Source organism: Phoenix dactylifera, chromosome 8 (genome assembly GCF_051530095.1).
Source record: "Phoenix dactylifera cultivar Ajwa chromosome 8, Ajwa_hap1_PhDact_Kaust_v1.1, whole genome shotgun sequence".
Taxonomy (NCBI): domain Eukaryota; kingdom Viridiplantae; phylum Streptophyta; class Magnoliopsida; order Arecales; family Arecaceae; genus Phoenix; species Phoenix dactylifera.
Window position 1 is genome coordinate 26363249 of NC_143197.1, and position 18920 is coordinate 26382168.

The 18920-nt window shown below is 43.2% G+C and overlaps 1 protein-coding gene across 1 annotated transcript; it reads left to right on the plus strand.

Annotated features, from left to right (window-relative positions):
* The first annotated feature begins 7511 nt into the window (after positions 1-7511).
* LOC103709049 (NDR1/HIN1-like protein 13) lies at positions 7512-9077 on the plus strand. The gene is made up of 2 exons (XM_008794223.5): positions 7512-7678; positions 8053-9077. The coding sequence occupies exon 2, from the start codon at positions 8062-8064 to the stop codon at positions 8899-8901; it is 840 nt and encodes a 279-aa protein (XP_008792445.4). The 5' UTR covers positions 7512-7678; positions 8053-8061; the 3' UTR covers positions 8902-9077.
* The last annotated feature ends 9843 nt before the right edge of the window (positions 9078-18920 follow it).

Sequence of the window (18920 nt, forward strand, 5' to 3'; positions counted from 1 at the left end):
CTGCCTATCTTCATTGGATGTTCCTGTTCTTTTTACTTATCAAGTTTTCCCGACAAAGTAATTTTCAGCATGTGAGGTTCAAAGATAGTGATCATCATGGGATGCTTGAAAATAAGAAATCTATGTTTCAAGTGTAATGTGGAACATTTCTCTTGGTTATTATACTGGCAACACATTGATTCTTTTAATTATTACTGCTGTTGTAATGGTATCAAGACTACGCATCAGCATTACCATGTCCAATCATAGTTTCTGGATTACTTCATTAGAAGGTGAATGATGTTGTTTAGCCAAAAAAGAAGGTTAATTGTGAAATAATGTGTAGAGAAACTAGCAAAGAACACTTCCTCATTACGCTCAAATCTTTCTTAATCTGCATTTTTTCTCTTAATTATTCTGTGTGTATGGTTATGTTAATCCAGTGAACTTCTATAAATGAACTTGTATATCAAACTACAGGCAAATTGCAGCAGTTGTCCAAATGTACTTATTCTAAATCTGGTTCCATGGGAACCCACAAATTCTTGTCCAGGAAACCAGACCTGAACTGTGCAAACTGATGAATCTCTGTAGATAAAGAACGGCCGAGAGGAAATTTTGTTTCACAGACTAGATGTGGCCAAGCAAAGTAGGATTCGCAAACCAACATTCGTCGTCTGCTAGAAAAAATACTTTGAGCAATTTTTTTGATATTCCAGAACTCATTGACAATTCTTCATGAAATATTTTCTTCTCCCGCTGGTCTGAGAAATTGTGCTTCATAACAATTGATCCCTAGATCTAATAAAGAACACTTTATCATATTCTAATTCCTACTTGTTTGAGAAGTTGGTGATTATAGCAAAATTCAAGATTCTGATCTACTGCAAATAAGGCATGCTTTCTTATGTGGTTTTCCAGCCAATTTATTCCTTGCATTGAGTTTGTTTAAGCCTTCGAATTGTAATGATTCATCTCAGGCTGGTACTAGCTGTTAGGAAACATATCGACCATCTCTTTAGGGTTTGTTGAGAGCCCTGACACCCACCAACAAGCATTTGGTAGATTAAGTGTAGCTGGGGGCCAGGGATAGTAAAAACAGAACTCTAAAACCGCAGCTTGACGATGATGATGTTAAAAGAAATATTAGTTGTTGGGTTTAAGAATATATAGGGGGTGGCAATTGGTTTGGTTCGGGTTAAAAATTCATCAACCCAAACTTGATTTTTATCTTAAACATGTCAAAATTACAAATCTAAATTCAACTTATTTATTAAACACGACCCAGCTTGCATAATCCATTTATTAAATAGGTTAAATGGATTAGACGAATTTTTAACAGGTTGAATAAATTTAAACAGATTTAGCGGGTCGGGTTAAACAAGTCAGAAATAAGTTAAGCAAGTTTCAAACAGATTAAATAAATTTTAAGATCCGACCCGATTATTAAACGGGTTAAATAGATCAAAAGTTTAAATCTGAACCCATGCTATTTAATAAACATGTTTAGACGGGTTGACCTATTTACAATCCAAATCTATTTATATCAAACCCAAACCTGCTTAAAGCAGGTCGTTCATGGATCGGGTTGACGAGTCGGTCATAAATTGCCGCCTCTAAATTCATATCTAGCCGGTTGTGTTTATCAGCTAGGTGCAAACCATTGGAGTGGATAATTTCTTGGGCTTGGGCTATTCTGGGCCCTTGCTGAGGCCTGAAATTACTAGGCCTGGCCCAGCATGAGGCACGAATGCCACTTGAGATTGGTTCCTTCTGTCAGTTGGGCTGTAGTGAAACAAACCATTTGATGATCCAATGCTGCAGCCGCCGCCGCCCTTGATCATGCATTGAGATCTGTGCGAATCCATGATCACGTGCAATCATGCCTGCCTTCCTTGGTCATGCATCAAGATGCATGAAAAATGCAGCTCTTGACATGTGCACCGTACGTGATCATGCATATTCATGCATCTCAATGTGTGGACCATCAAATGATTTTATGTTAGATATATTAAACGAAAAAGGATCCAATCAACGGTTTCAGCCTAAGGATGACCATCTGATATGGTTTGAATGTGTCCAAACAGGCAGTCTATTGAAGGTTTAACCTGGTACATGTACTTCCAGGCAATCATCCAAGTTGCGTGAATCACAAAAAAATCATAATTTATGACCATACAAATAACAATTCTCAAAATACTCCACATATTTACAGCATTCTACAAAGAGGATGATGGTACCAATGGCTAGGCTAAATCAGTGTGATTTCGGAAAATGTCACTTTTGATGGTGCCAATTTATCGAGTTGGTGAGGTACTTAAAACGTGCGATGAGTAACTTGGGATCAAATCCTTGCTTCACTAGGATTTAGAGAGTTATTGGTATTGAGAAAGGGCTATCTTAGATCTCTGAAAAAACCTAGCATCTGTTCCTTTCTCTCTCTGCTAACTTCTCTTTTCTGATTTTATTGGCTGTACTAATGCACGTTTGGTGTGAGTCGCCGTTGTATAATAAATAAATAAATAAATAAATAAAACCCTCACCCCATTTTGCTCTCTAAATGATCTCCCATAAAATTAGGACAGTAATGTGTGTCATCTCTATATAATGATGAGGATGTATCATCAAATCCTGTTCATCAGGTAAATCTATATATAAGATAGTGTGAATCTCAAAAGTCACACCAATTAGATCACATTATTTCAAATTTCATTTCATACAGTGTTTCCTTCGAACATTTTGATTAATTACTTTATTTTGAAGGGAAATAATTTTCATTCTTCCAACACACTAGCAACTAACCAGTAGTTGATATCATGAACTTACTTACATTTAATTGTGTGACGCCAAAGAAAATTATTTGAAAGCTCAACTATTATTTCCATAATGAAAGAGCACATCAATCCACTAACCGATATGATTAAAAATAAGAGCACCACCCAATATTTTTCGGCCTTCAAGTCATCCTTCAGTAATCAAATGCTATTTTCAAAATAACTGCTACCTAGTGAAAGCGCTCTGTTGATCTCAACCATGCATGAGAAAGAGATGGGGCAATTATAATACAAGAAAAATATTACGTACTCGAGTTGGTGGCGATTAACTTGAAGAAAATATTTCTCCAAACATTGTCAAAGGCTTACGAAAATGAAGCAAAGAAAGCAAGAAGTAGAGAAAGGTCTTCACATGGTTAGGTATATCATGATGTAGGAACACTTGTAAGAGATATGATATTAATAAATCTCACTAAATTTTGCAGTATAATCTCTTGATTTTGTGATTAAAGACTTCTTCTTAGTGGAATTCTTTGGGTAGAAGATGGTGATTTGAAACATCTTGTCTTACTATGTTCTATTCTATAGTTTTTCCCTGAAAAATGCTGCACCCAATATTTTTATCACATCATCAACTGTAGAATATGAGGCAGCAAAATTATTTCCACCTTTATATAACAGCAAGAAGAAAACTTAACCAGCAATATATTGTTGACACAGAGGAAATACAAGCCAAACAAGTGAAAGAACTAAAGAAACAAAAAAAAAGAAAAGAGACACAAATTGCTTTACACATGCGCATAGAAATGTATGCACGGAAAAAAAAAATGATAGAAGTAGGTAAGAAAGAAGGTTCCAATTCCAATTTTTCCCTAAAAAAGTGAGTTGGTTCCTAATGAAATCTTGCAAGATTATTATATGACAAATGGAGTCTAGAGTCCGACATTGAAATTAAAAAATAAAGATAAAAATACTTCATGTGTGATCTCAAAATTAAATATTATAAACAATGTTATTGAAAAAATGGGTCCCTGCTTTTATTATTGCAAGCTTGTATACTGAAATATTGAAAAATATCATGGTATAGTTCAAGGAGATGGAGAGGGGATTAGTTACACTAATCTACTTGTCAATGAGTGGATTTAATGGGACAAGTTCACATTAATGACCAGTTATACTATTCAAATCCAACCAACTTAATTTGATTGTGCTTGAACATTAAATAGTTAGCCAATCCCTGAATAATTTTACTATTTTAGTGATTTATATTCATTTTTTAATCAGCTAACTACTGAATAAATTTATTCACCATTTGATTGGTGCTCGCTACCCGACATCAATACCATTGCAAAAGTAAACGATGGTAATAAAGAAACGATAAAAAAAGTGGCAGAGAAAATAAGGGCTAGAGCAGCCCTAAGAGTTATTTCAACTTCCCTTTTAAACGTACTTTTAACTTTTTTTATTTTTTTGGCTTGTTGACTGAATAAAATTATTCATATCTTTTTGTACAATGTTCTACTGGTTAGCTGGTCCTTATATTATTAACCCTCTAACCAACATCTAAAACCAATCATAAGCTACAGGCGTAGTTTCACCGATATATAGATTTATCAAGTCCATCGATTGGGGCAATCTTATTGACATTTTTTTTAAGGCATACAACATCATTGAATTTTTTAGATTTCTAGCAACAACTTAATGAGCACATCGCTCTTAAACTAACAAATTCCAATGCCTCATGCTAAATCTAAATTGCAAAATTGATAGCAGTGCTTTTGTCCCGATCCTTCAAGAAAGGGAGGTGTACTACTAATAATCAATTGGATGACGTGAATGATTTATTTAATTTAGGAAAAAAGATAATTCTTACGTAAAATTAGATGTTAGTGTCATGCACAAACATGGTTAATTATTTTGTCTAAAGACCATTTGCTATCTTCTCTTTCACGAAGAAGTGTTAATGTTCATAAGTTTTTCTTTTTATGGCTTCCTCATTGAAATTTCTTTCAAATATTTACTTGGTCATTGTGTCATTTCAACCAGTCAAGTTGGAAATTTTCTACTTCCATCTCGTGTTGATGATAACAATGTCCAAAGAACAACGCTAAAAGTAATTGGAGTGGGTGTGACCTTGTCAAACGCATCGAAATCATGTGTGAAATCGATAGCTTGGTTTTTGATTATAGTAAGACATGGAGCCTGTAATGGCTTCCAAGTCAAACACTTCGATTACGTTCTCCCATTTCGGAATATCCATAAGTACTCTTCAGAAGATGGATAGAATGTGATCACTAACTCTTGCATGAGACCGAGGCCACATTACAAATTGGATGGTGAATCAATTTGAGTCATGAAATACTAGATCATTTCCTGGTTGGAATGGATCAAAGGAAGACCAGGCAAAGACTAGCTGCATATCTAAGATCTTGGTAGAGCGTTCCAATCGATGAACTATGGGGATACTCCCTACCACCAAATCAATATAGTTGATGTGGCTTGCAATCTATGATGATTGTGAGAATTATGATGGTTTTTAGATGTAGGACATGCACCCTAACATTGGCTTGTAATTGGCAAGGGTCATATGCCACGAATGCATGAGGTACGTTGAACAACTTGCACATTTTTCTGCATGCAGCCAGGCTGTGCATGAAGGCTGGATAACAGCTTGCATGCATGTCCGACACGACATGCTAACCTTGCACCCCTTATGCGACCTTCGGACAACACTTTGGCCTTGCTTGCATGGCTGACGATATGAAAATTTTGACCCAACTCGATGCCAATTTGGAAATTAGCTGGATACAATTTTTGATGGCTTACATAATATCCAACTGACTGACTGAGTATTATACTTCTTGGATATTCCTTGCACAGGAGATTGTTTCCCTTGCTCTCACTTCATTATAAATAAAGACCAAGACCTCGCCATTTGGATGGTTACGAATATCGTGTCCCATCCCGTGAATGAATAGTAAAAATCGTGCCTCCCCAATCTTGCGTGCGGTATCCAGACTATCCCGGACAGCAGAATCCCAACGTACGCACAACGACGGACATCGCATACGGGAGGGTGTCCACGTCGATGTCTCTATAAGTGGGTGTGTTTTACGAGGGGGGAAAAAAAACACGCGGAGGAACCAATAAACCGCGGGACGCCTCTTAGCCGGGTAGCGTTCCTCCGCGGCTCGGGCACCCAACCGAAACCCGCGTGGGCCCAGCCCCCTCGCGCAAAACACCACCCGTAGAAGGGGACTCTTTTGTCCGTCAAAATAAAATATATTTTCAACTAACCATAGAGCTGGCTGTGAATTTAAATTCTTTTTAATCAGCTTGGTTTGGCTTAGCATGCATCCTTCAGATGCCAAATTAATCAAAATTTGGTTGAAAAACATGCAATACTATGGATACCATGACTAATTATCAAGAAATAAATTTTGTTTTTTATTGTGAACCATCTGCTTTAAAAAGCGTTGGTCTACTGTTGAGTGAGAACTAAGTTATCGAAAAAATAGTGGCAGTGGCTGTGGGTTCAATGCAAGTCGAAGTTATAAGCATATTGGCTATTTTCGATGCTGATAAGTAAAAATTTGGCAAGGATTCATCGTGCAGAAATTTGCATAGGATGACCAAGTAAATTTTACGTATAAAAAATTGCATGAGCGATATTTGAGGGGTTGTCCCCTAACTTTTCCGAAAATTAATGGCAGATCCTTCATCGGCATGGAATTCTCCATGCGGCATATTAGCTGTTATGAGAAGCCGGCGTCTCACCTGCTCAACACGTGCTCCAACATTCTCACCAAATCTATACCACGCGGTGTTTAGAAACATTCTCACGTTCCTTATACCGCCAAATGGGCACAACCTAACCCCGTACTACTATTTCCTCATTCTTTATTATTTCATATTTATGCGGACCTGGACGCGGTTGTTCCTTTCCTCCAAGACAACGGCTATAACCCCTACCTTATAATCCTTTTTTTATTTCTCTTAAAAAAATAAAACTATTTTTCGTCGTTTTTCTCTTAAATACCAGAGAAATAGGGGATTGAAAAACCTGGCGGCCAGCTGGCAACCGGACCTGACCCGACCATGGCGGCTTGCCTCCTAGGCTTTAGCTGGCACGTGGCTCTTCTGGCCCAATCCCAACCGGAAGAAACCATTCCGGTGTGCTCCAAATCAACGGCCATGAAAAGCCCGAACGACATATCAACAGGATTTTTTTGGGAGTCGGATCCCTTTCCGATCGACTCGACAGGAAAGATTCTGCTCTTCAATCACCACCGTCCATAATCGATCTGAATACCGCGATAAGATGGGGACAGCGTGCCGCTGGGAGAATAGAGGCCCTCTCCAGTCCAAGTCGGACCGGGGACGATAAATCTTAAGACTTTTTGCATGAATACTAAATATCGCATTTTACAATAAATACTATTTTAAAATTAATATATATATATAATTTTTATTTTATTATTTTATTTTTTTTTGTTTTTGCAGATATATCCACGCCATGTCGTTAAAAAAAATTAATTATTTTAAATTAGAATGATTAAAATAATTTTAATAAGTAGATGCGCAAAAAAAAAAAATTTAGGAGAGCACCTATTTAAAAAAAACCCTCTAAATCTTAATAATTAAGGAATCAGTCGTTTTGGGGTCTTTTGTCGTATTCGAGGAGACACTTTACTTAATTAGATTTGGAATTCTTCGCCGCCCGTCTATTTGACCGTTTGCTCCACGCCTTGCTTCCTCGTCCTCGCTGCTCTCTCTCTCTCCTCGAAGCCCCCAGCATTTAATCTTCCAATCGGTGCGACTCGGCCAAACGCACCCCTTCGCCTATTCTTCTTCTCGAGTTCGAGTGTAAGGAGTGGAGGGAGAGAAGAATAGAGACGGAGAAGGAGCCTTTTCCATTCTTTAAGGTTAGTAGTACTCGGATTTGTTGGTTTCCCCATATTTTTTTTTCTTCTCTATGGTTGAAGGTTAGTAGTACTCTCACCGTTTTCTTCCATTGTGGGAAGATATTGCAATCTCTCATGTTGTGAATCGCGCGTTTAATCTCCAGAAGTGATTCAGTCTTCTCATTTTCCTTCGGGTTTTCCCCCTCTTTTTTTTCCCTTGTTTTGTCTTATAAATCTGCCTCCGTTTTCCAGTTCCTCACTGGGAAAAACCTTGGGGTTCAAAATATACTCAAATTTTGGATTTTTCTTTGTTTTTGAGATTAAATAATTGGCATTCTCTTGCGGAGTAACTAAAAGATCGTTGCTTTGATCTTTTTGTGGGGATATTGCTCTAGATTCTGAGGATGTTGTCTGACCGCGTCCACCCCGCCGGAGCTGGCAACGCCGAGGAGAAGACGGCGGCGGCCGCTGCCGAACCGGCGGCAGCATCCCGACCGGAGAGCCCACGCTCCCCGAAGACCTTCGCCGAGAAGCCCAAGCCCCCGCCGGGGACCTACGTGATCCAGGTCCCCAAGGACCAGATCATCCGTGTCCCGCCTCCGGAGAACGCCCGCCGCTTCGAGACCTACACCCGCCGCGCCCGCCGCCGGAGCCGCGGCTGTTGCTGCTGCCTCGCCTGGACTGCCGCCCTCCTCCTCTTCCTCCTCATCGCCCTCGCCGCCGCCGCGGGGATACTCTACCTCGTCTTCCGGCCCAAGATCCCCAAGTACTCCGTCGACGGCCTCGCTGTCAAGGGCTTCAACCTTTCATCCGCCTCCACCGACCTCGCCGCCCTCTCGCCGGAGTTCGACGCCACCATCCGTGCCGAGAACCCCAACAAAAAAATCGGCATCTACTACCGCTCCGGCAGCTCCGTCGAAGTCAGCTACGACGGCGTCAACCTCTGTCACGGCGTCTGGCCCACCTTCTACCAGGGGAAACGGAACGTGACTGTCTTCCAAACGGCGTTGACGGGGTCCGGGATCCGTTTAGCCGCCGCTATCCAAGACGCCTTGGTGACGGCGCAGAGCCGTGGGGAGGTGCCGCTGGAGATGAACATTAAAGTCCCCGTTAGGATTAAGTTTGGCGCCGTCACGACGTGGACGATCACCGTTAAGGTGCGGTGCGACGTGACGGTGGATAAGTTGGCGGCGGATTCGAGGATCGTCTCCAAGTCCTGCAGCGTTAAGGTGGATCCTTTTTAACGGCGGTGTGTTCTGTTGATATATATTGTTGGTGTTTGGGATATACCGACGATCCTAACATTTGTTTACTTTTGAATATCGAGTGCGCGTGTTCGGGAGGCATTTCTTGTGATTTGGTTGGTTTATACATGAATTGAAGTAAATACACATACCTATTTACTTGTTTAGCCATTGGATATTATGGTCACTATAATGCATTTGGGATATTTTCTCCAAAGTGCATGAGGTGTGCAGGATAAGATCACATGCCTTCCATGTATTTCACCATCCTTGGAACGGTGGATCCTATATCCTCCATGCCTCATACCTTTGTGATATTGGTTTAGACTATTCTTATGATTTGGATTCATAAAATTTTAGTTCAATGATCCTTGCAACTGATCACTGTTGGAGATACCTAGATTACATGTATAGATATTGCATACCGTTATTTGTGGTCTTTGTATGTATGATGCCAGCCTTCCTCCATCTTCCTTTCTCCCTTGCTCTTTTCTTTCTTCTCTTTTCTTCTTCTCCTCCTCATTTGATGCGGCGTTTTAGATTTTTTACTGAAACTGTCCCGATAAGCCACCGATACGACTTGTGACGCTTCGAATCAGGTGGTTCGAAATGGTTCTACCAACCTTGGTTTAAATTCATCAAAAACATGGATGCCCAAATGAACTATTAGTGATTTGTCCAGCCATTCTCGAACTGATGAGTCGTCATTAACATGCCTTAACAAATAGCTCTTGGCTCCCTTGGTTGACATACCCTCAAGGAATTGTTCTTTCAACTCGCAGAAACAAGTGTGGTAACCATCTTTCTTTCTTTTTTTCTCTCTAAAAAGTTGTCATATTTCTGAAAAAAATAGAAATAAGAAATTTTCACGTCCACTATTTTTCAGAAATGGAAACTCACCTATCGCGCCCACCACAAGGAGCAGTGCGCCGAGCACCTTGCCACTAAAGGTTGCGCCTCTCCCTCCTCCGCCGTGGTCCTCGAAGTCCGCTACTCCGATCAGCCATCCTCGTGAACCTTGACTGGGGCATCAACGCCCTCAAGAACGCCATCGCCACCTCCAACTTAACCCAAAGGCGAAGCTCGCCCGCCTCAGCTAGGCCGAGCGGATGCTCTAGGTTTGCGCTCTCCTCAACCCAACCCAAACCACCGCTGGGATCCCCAACTTGTACCTCTCCACCTCGGCCTCGGCCAACCTCTACCTTGCCTTCTCCGCCCGCCTCTGCGGTGATGCTTGGGGCTCCGCCCTCCACGCCTTGGAGATGTTCGACGTCAACCCTTTCTTTGCCTGCATCAACTCCACCCCGGAGCTCTTGGAGGCGCTCTTCCTCCCCCACGTAGCCTCCATCTTCGGGTGGTACATCTAGGCCTGCCACTAGATCATGATGGAGGCCATCCCGAACGCCGGCCGGCGATCTCTCGCTAATGGTCGATCTCAACGACCAACTATTCCGCGAGTCGTTGGTGCACTCGGTGAGGCCGGACCAGGTGCAGAATCCAAGAGATCTGGAGAAGCGGTAAGGAGAAGCCATGAGGCTGGACATTTTTTTTAAAATTTTTGTTGTTAAGGTAAAAAATAGTGACAACCAAACAATTTTTTTGTTTCTAAGTTTATTTTTTTTAAAAAAAAAAGTGACCACGATGCCAAACATAGCCCGAAGATCTCAACAAATTATTCTCAGCTAGGGCTGAAATCGGATCGCATATGAATCGAATACAAAATCAAACATGTTTTTAGGTAAATGATAAATCAAATTAATAGTTTGTTAGCATATTTTTCTTAAAAATTTATGAGTGCTATATAAAATTAAATAAGGTTGCAGATAGAATTGGATATTCAAATACAGATTGAATAGTTGTCTATCCATATCGATATCTATTTTTTTTTTTACGAATGTGAATACGGATACAGATGTTAGTCAGATGCTCAAATTTCGATCTATACATATCCAAATAGATTCGAATATAAAAATGGATCCGCATAGATATTATTCAATCCACTTTCACCTATATCCTTAAGCACCAATAAGCTGGTGCCTATCAGTTTTGAATCGTCCCGATTCTCAACCATGATTGGACTCGTAGCTTCTCTCTCTCCGAGTAGATGCCTACAAATTGTTCAGCTTTTTTCTCCAAGGCCAAAGCTCAACCTTAAATATGTGCTTCCCCTTGCAATCAAAGATTGGCCTGTCTTCCTTAAGATATTCCTTCTTGTTTGAGAGTTGCTAGATCCAACTTTAAGTCTTCATTTCAATAGTGAGGACATTTGCCCATGGTACCCGCCCAATGTGTCCACTGGGGCTTGTCGCTGCTTTGTCTTCCAAGTTAGCATCAACGCACCATGTTGCCATGCATGCGTCCTGAGGGCTCCATCATCAAAAGTCGTATATGAGCTGAGCCTTATGGGACACCATATTGTATCAACCAGCCTACCTATTTCATTCACGCTAACTGTTTGGTGCTGATCGTGAAATGCCTTTGGTGCTTCCAAAGGAGAAATTTTTAGTTGGACCATATCCACGACTGAGCTGGTAGACCAGTCCAACCAAAAAGTAATACTAACAAACACGCCCATGGCTCTCTTTTCCCACCTCTTTCTTCTTGGCCTGTATTTGTGCATGATGCGATTCAAGTTGTATCGGTCCATTGAGCCAGTGGACCTGTTCCAACTAAAAATTTCTCCTTCCAAAGGTCCTTATCCATGATGGCCTCATCGAATCACAACGTGTGATGTTTTCTTCCCCCTATAAATGTCCATCTTGGGCTCAGTTGATTGACTATGACTATCCCTGCTCATTTTGTTAGCCATGACTTGTGAGGTGCTTTTGGCACCACTTCTTTTATTGTGGGACCTAGTATGATCACTATAGCTTCTCACTTTCTTTTTGATGCAGAGATGAACAATAGATCCATTACTGATTCGATATTGATATATATCCATATTTGTATTCATATTTTTTCAACAAACATAAATACGGATACAACTATTAAATAGATACCAAAATAAATATCTAAATTTATTTTAAACAGATATAGATACGAACCAAATATTAAGTATATCTATATTTGATCTGAATCGGCACAGATACAAGTTGGATATTAGTTATATCCTTCTTCCATCCAAATACACCTATAATTTGGATATAAATCAGATTTTTATAGAACTCAATAATGTAAATTAACATTAACTATATAATTATAAAGAATAAAAGCAGAATTTACTGTGCAGATTGCATGCGATACATAAATAAGGAAAAATCTATGGGCTTAAACAAGCAACTTATGCTTTGTTCAAGCATTTCCAACGTACTGTTCTTCACACAGGATTTACTAAAAGTTATTAGAATTATGCTCTTTTCACAAGATGATCATACTTAGGCATAGGTATCCTTCTTCCCTATGTTGATGATACGACTATTACCGATGATGGCACTTCCATTATCTTGCATTTGAAGCAGCATCTTCAGCACCAGTTTGAGATGGATGATTCTTCGCTACTTTTTGGGTCTTGAGGTTGCTTACTCTAATAGGGATAAAGTGTACTTCTGATTTGATTAATTACATGCTCGCATGGCTGACTCTTGTACAGCTGAAACAGCAATGGAGCTTCATCCTACTGATGGCGAGCCCCTTTCTTTTTGCACTCATTATTTTTAGCTTGTTGATGCCCTTATATATATTTGACCATATTTCAACCTGACACGGCACATTTTTGTCGAGCCATCAGCTAGTCTGGTGGTACCCCTTGACCTGTACATGATACTGCCGTCCTTAGCATTATTTGTTTCCTCCTGGGGATGATTACTTGCTCCCTCTTCCGTGCCGAGCCTGTACTGACAGAAGGCACGGTGCTATATAAGAGCAAAAAAGAAAAAGAGAAAAGAAGACGAGAAAAAAAAAGGTTGGTGGAGGATGGCGGATGCCGGCAAAGGGCCGGCGGAGGCCGCACGGGCCACGGGAATAATACATGATCTTCAAAATGTTCGAGTCTTCTGCTTGAAATCTCAAAGCATGTGGCTCTGTTCCAATTTTCCTTCATGAATTCCGCTACTTCAACATGTCCTCTTATTTGAAGACGACTCCCAAATTTCTTACGGCTAGATATATATGTGTGTCAACCGGAAGCATGGTCGCCAGCTCGACTCCGGTTAATAGTCCAAAATCCGGATATATGAAGATGTTTGAGATTTCTGATGTTTTTTAAGAGGCATCAAGACTTTAACAACATCTAAATTGTAATACCTTAAAATTCTGAGGCCAGCTTATTTCAGATATAAACTTTAATGAGTTTATATAAGTAGAACAACTTGTTTAGGTTCATGGAACAGCTCATGCAGAGGAAGCTGAGCATCCGTACTATTTGATCGATGACCTACTTTAGCACCCAAGGGAAATCAACATTATGTACAAAGCTCTCCTTCAAATTTAATCACAATTCAGAATATTTGAAATTATCTAACATAATGATTACTATATCATATGAAATTCATCAGCCTCGCATAATCAAATCATTGAGAAAATTTTTGGGATCTTGGACTTCCTCCCAGATCTGACCAATTTCTGTGGTCGGACAAGGTTGGGGTAGGTCTAAGTTTTGTTTATGCATAAAATTTAATGGATTTACATAATGTTTGAACTTCTTTTTAAATCCAGTTCAGCACTGAATATAGTTTTGCAAAATTTATAGATAATTAGTGTCAAACTTCTTGCACTAGTTTCACCCATGTCAGAACACTGTGTCGACAGTTTGAAGTATGCTTTATGTGTTTTTTTTTCTCATCTGAAAATTAATTCTTTCTTTGGACAAGACTTGAAGATTAACGATTTTACCATTGATCAAGCTAAGCAAACCTATTCCTGGACCAGGCCGGACCAGGCCTTAGGCCTCTTATTTTGTAAATAAATAAATAAATACTAAAAAATATTTTAAAATATCAAAAATGAATAACTAATTATTGCTAGCAACCTATAATATGTTTAATATCATATGTTTACATATCAACAACAATTGTTAATTAAAACTGCAAATATATCAAATATAAATAAAAAAATAAAAAGTTTCGGACCGGGTCGAGCTTGGGCTGGGGCTTTAATGGACAAGTTCTGCACTTGTGCCGATGAGACTAATGGCTTTAATGGGCTGGAGCTTTATGGGAACCAGACTTTGTCAAGCTCGGTGGGTGGTTTTGGTGAGAAGTTCCACTGGTTCTTTGCCCATGGCTGGATTAATGGACAAGAGCAAAACCATGCCTGCTTTCCTTAAAAATTGGAGAACAAGTGATGATGCTTATAGCCTCTTGCTGAAAAAGTTATCAAGTTCTCTGTAGGTAGAAGTAACACTGATCCAATGATGATTCCCAAAACCCATTTTGTTCTCAATTAAATGTCCTCACCTACTGCAAGGAACAAATTCGCATGTTGCGAGTCACAAATTTAGGGCGGAAAGAGACGTCGGGTTGTTGTTTGATTTTCGAGTAATGAGAAAGTTGTTGAGCGCAATCATAATTGTCGAATAATATGATTGTTGGAATCTAATGCACCAAACAACAGATGGACCCACCGATCCAATTTGTCCCTCACCTCATTATCAAGTTATATGAACAGTGATGATTGTGTTCAAGGACTAAATTAATGGTGATGATGATGAAAAGGTGTTGAAAAAGAGAGTGGAAATCTAAGTGTCTTGGCTGATGTTATGGATTTCTATTGTTTGTGAGACTTTTTAAGTCATATGAGGTGGGATAATAAATTTTAATTTTATCTTAATATGAGACATCTAAATACTCTAAAAACCTGTGAAGCCAATGGAGCCTTGACCTATGAAGGTCTTATCTTATCTCATGGAGGAGGAAGAATGGCATGAATAGGTTGCAGCCATGCAAGTTGTGGGTGAGGAAAAAATGAAGAAAAGTTTACAGATAATAAAGAACTCTCAGTTTAATTTACGTAAGAGTTATGATTTAACATAAGAACAAGGAGCACAGATAGTTTTCCAGACTTCATGTAAGGAGCAACATGGCATTGATTTCCATGCAATCAACCATGCACTTAGGGCTTGTTTTGATGCCCAAACAACTAATACATGAATACCACCTGCTGAGTGGAGGAATGCTTTACAAAACAAATTATAATGACAAAAAATCATGAAAATGTTATCTAATAATTTATGTTAATTTTTGCCGGCAATGAACATAACCTTTGATGTTACCGGCAGCCTTCGGCGATCCCCTCTTTTTTCTTTTAGCAAATACCAAAACTTCTCTTTCACAAAACCTTTTCTCCTCAATACCTCCAGCTAATGTGGGACTAATCCCATGAATACATAATTAGGCATCTAAACAGGCTGTCATTGTTAAGCAAAGAAACAGTGACAATATTTAATTTTTTTTGTAGATATGTGTTCTTCTTTCCCTGCGAGAGCACCGAAAGTTAGGATAATCCTTTGATTCTGAGAGAAGGAAGCTCGATTAGAAAGGAGTGCAAGGATGCAGATAGAGACATGAACAAATTCTCTTTAACCAACTGTACCAATTGTCTACCAAAGCATGGAAACCTCACATGTAGCTGCTCAAAAGAGAGCTCTCTTTGGTGACACCTCTCATGTGAAGGCTCAGCAAAAGGACCATTTGGACAATGGCTACCACACTAAAGAACTTCACATATTTCCAATAATTTTGAAGTATATTGGATGGGGGTGATAGTGGTCCATAGCCAAACCTAGAATAATGGGATGCATGCAAGTGAGATGGACACATCAGTTAGTACTCAAATTGGATAAAGATGGAATGCCAAAGGAATTCATCAAATGATCATTGAGATTTGATTAAGAGCACTTCATGCACATTTTCTACTCCTTGGATCCATGCAAACCCAGCTGAATTAAGTATTTCGAACATGGCGAATAGCTCGAGCTCGAAAGGTAAAATTCGATCTGATTCTTAAAAATATGCAAGAAAAAAAGGTGGAAATATTAAGTGTTGCTGGTGGTCCAAACCGAGAACGATTGGCACAGCGGTGTGAACGGGGTTCCCTTTGAGTTACTTTCGTTGCGCTCCGCCCTCCGTCGTGAAACCTGCAAGCAAGCCTCGCACCACCACCGGGGTAGTGGGAGCCCTCCGACGATCAAGTCAGAGGAGATCGAAGGAGAAGGAGAAGGAGAAGGTAGCAGGTGAGATGATACTCTGGAAGATATATCTTACCCTCCCCCTTCCCCCCCAGCCTCATATATATCAGGCTGGGGGGTTTTTCCGGGGATTCGTCATCGTGTGGCACGATGGGGCTGCCACTGACATGGCCGTTACAGGGCGTCGTGGGGCAGCGCTGGGTACAGCCATGGCAGGGCATAGTGGAGCTCCGCGTTGTACGGCTGTTACAGGGGATCGTGGGGCAGCGCCGGATACGGCCGTTGCAGGGAGTAGTGGAGAGGGGGCCGCGGCGTGCCTCAGAGGAACAGTCTGTTGTTGTCGAGAGATTGTCGACTCGGGGTCGGATTGCTGGATCAAGGGGCAGCCGACTCGGGGTCGGGCTGCGGAGCCGAAGATATCCGACCCGAGGTCGGATTGCTGGATCAAGGGGCAGCCGACTCGGGGTCGGGCTGCGGAGCCGAAGATATCCGACCCGAGGTCGGATTGCTGGATTAAGGGGCAGCCGACTCGGGGTCGGGCTGCGGAGCCGAAGATATCCGACCCGAGGTTGGATTGCTGGATCAAGGGGCAGCCGACTCGGGGTCGGGCTGCGGAGCCGAAGATATCCGACCCGAGGTCGGATTGCTGGATTAAGAGGCAGCCGACTCGGGGTCGGGCTGCGGAGCCGAAGATATCCGACCCGAGGTCGGATTGCTGGATCAAGGGGCAGCCGTAGTCTTCCTGGGCGCGCGTGCCGGTCACGTGGGGCATGGTGGCTAAGTTCCCCCGTAACAGTAGCCCCCCACTCCCGAGCCTGGAACCAGGAGGGGAACGGGTGAAGGGAGTGATGCTTCGAGATTGCCGCCATCCCTCGGAGAGGCGCGCGCGCTCCGAGCTTCCCGCCTTCTTTATGGCGTATGGCAGTTGTCGCTGATCTGGCGGTCTGGGGATTTCGGCGGACATCCTTCCTTAATGGCGTCGATTCGCCTTTGGGGTGCGAACAAACTTTCGGCAGCCAGGCGTCCTCTGGCGTCACCGAGGCGTCACCCGCCTTTCCACCTATTTAACCGGGGGGCCCTCCCCCGTCCGCCTTTCTCTTCACAGGCATCTTCAAGTTTCTCCCTTGTGCCGCTGCCGTTGCCGCCGAACTGTTCGTTCGCTCCTCCTTTGACGCTCTCGGAGCCGTTCTTCCTTCCTTTCCGGTGAGTTGCCCCACTCTTCAATTTAGGGCTCTCCGTACTTTCTCCTTTCGTGTTAGTGTACTCCAGTCGTTCCAGTGCCTTCCCCCCTCTTGACCCCGTCCTGACCGTAGGTTCGCTGGCCATTAGGGATGGACGAAGTAAGGGCGGACCGCATTCAGTCGGGGCTGGTCCCTGAAGACCTAGATAGGTTCGTGGCCCGGTACCACCTTCCCGAAGCCTGCAACATTACGCTCCCGGGGCCTGAGGAGAGGATGTCCCATCCTCCTCCAGGGAAGGTTGCCATCAATGAGGACATCCTTCGGGCTGGGTTCCGCTTTCCCCCCTCGGACTTAGTCGTGCAGGTGCTTCGGGGTTTAAGAGTGGCGCCGACGCAACTGGTGCCGAACTCATGGCGTATCCTGACGGCCTTCCAGGTTCTCTGCCGCATGCATGAGGTTCCCGCCACCCTGAATGTCTTTTGGGAATGCTACGGCCTGAACGGCCACCCCCGGGACAGAGAGTGGTGGTGCTTCGGGGCGCGGCGAGGGTGTGGCCTCGTCAAGGATGCTCCTTCCTCCATTCACGGCTGGAAGGAGCGTTTCTTTTTCATTGACGTAGATCCCTCTTGGGGAATCGGGACAACCTGGGAGACGCCGATGAAGTCCCCGATCGGCTTATCGAGGTTGTCGAGGGAGGAGTCCGATGGCGTTGCCGTCTTGAGGGGGCTGGTTGCCGAGGGCCGGCTTCCCCCGGTGTCCCGCCTTATTTCCGAGGATGCCTTGGTGAACGTCGGTCTGAGCTCGGTCCCCGCCGACCGTGAGCCCGCCACCACTTCTTTTTTAGCTCTTTTCTCCTCTTTCGTTTCTTCTTTCCATCAGTTTCTCAGTCTCCGACCATCTCGTCCTTTTTGCAGAAATCGACGACGTCATGCGGTCGGACAAGGCGATGGCTGTCAGTAGGGCGTCCCTACTGAAAGCGGTCCGGAGGAAGAAACGGACTCCTCCGAGCGGGGTCCCACCGGCGAAGAAGTCCCGCCAGCAGGCGACTCCGACGCCGACAGACGGGTCCGGACCCACCGATCAGGGGGGCGCCGCGGGCTCGGACCGACAGTTGACGCCGTATCAGCCCTCCGGTGATGAGACTACCGCTTTTCCGGAGGCGTCACCCGGGCGCGCCCGAGACGGCCGGGTCGGACGCAATCGGTCCCCAGCCCGGCCTTCGACTCGGTCGGCTTCGGATGATACGAGAAGGAGCGCGCCGAGGCCCCGGCCGAGCGGGACCCTGTCGATTTCTGGAGCGGCCCCCGCCCCGAGCACGGCCAGCATGACTCTCCCCCAAGCAATGGGTAAGGGTAAGGCCGCAGAACCACCGTCCGGCTCCGGGGCGAAGTCGGGGTCAGCCTTCACTTTCGCCGGCGCCCGAAACCTCATCGAGACGGTGCTGCTGGAGAGTGACCGTAGGCGGGTCCGGCAGATGGGGATCCCTGACGTCGGAGCTGCCAGCTGCGTCTGTCTCATGTCGGTGAGTGTTCTTCTGGCCGCTTTCGTCATTTATAGGTTCTATTGATCCCCGCCTGACACCCTCATTTTTCCTATCTCTTAGCTCGCCCAGTACATGATCCGTCTGGAGGAAAGCCACGAGGAACAGGCGAGGCTTCTGGCGAGGGCCGAGAGCCGACTGAAAGCTGTAGAGGAGGGAGGCCAGGCTGCGGCAG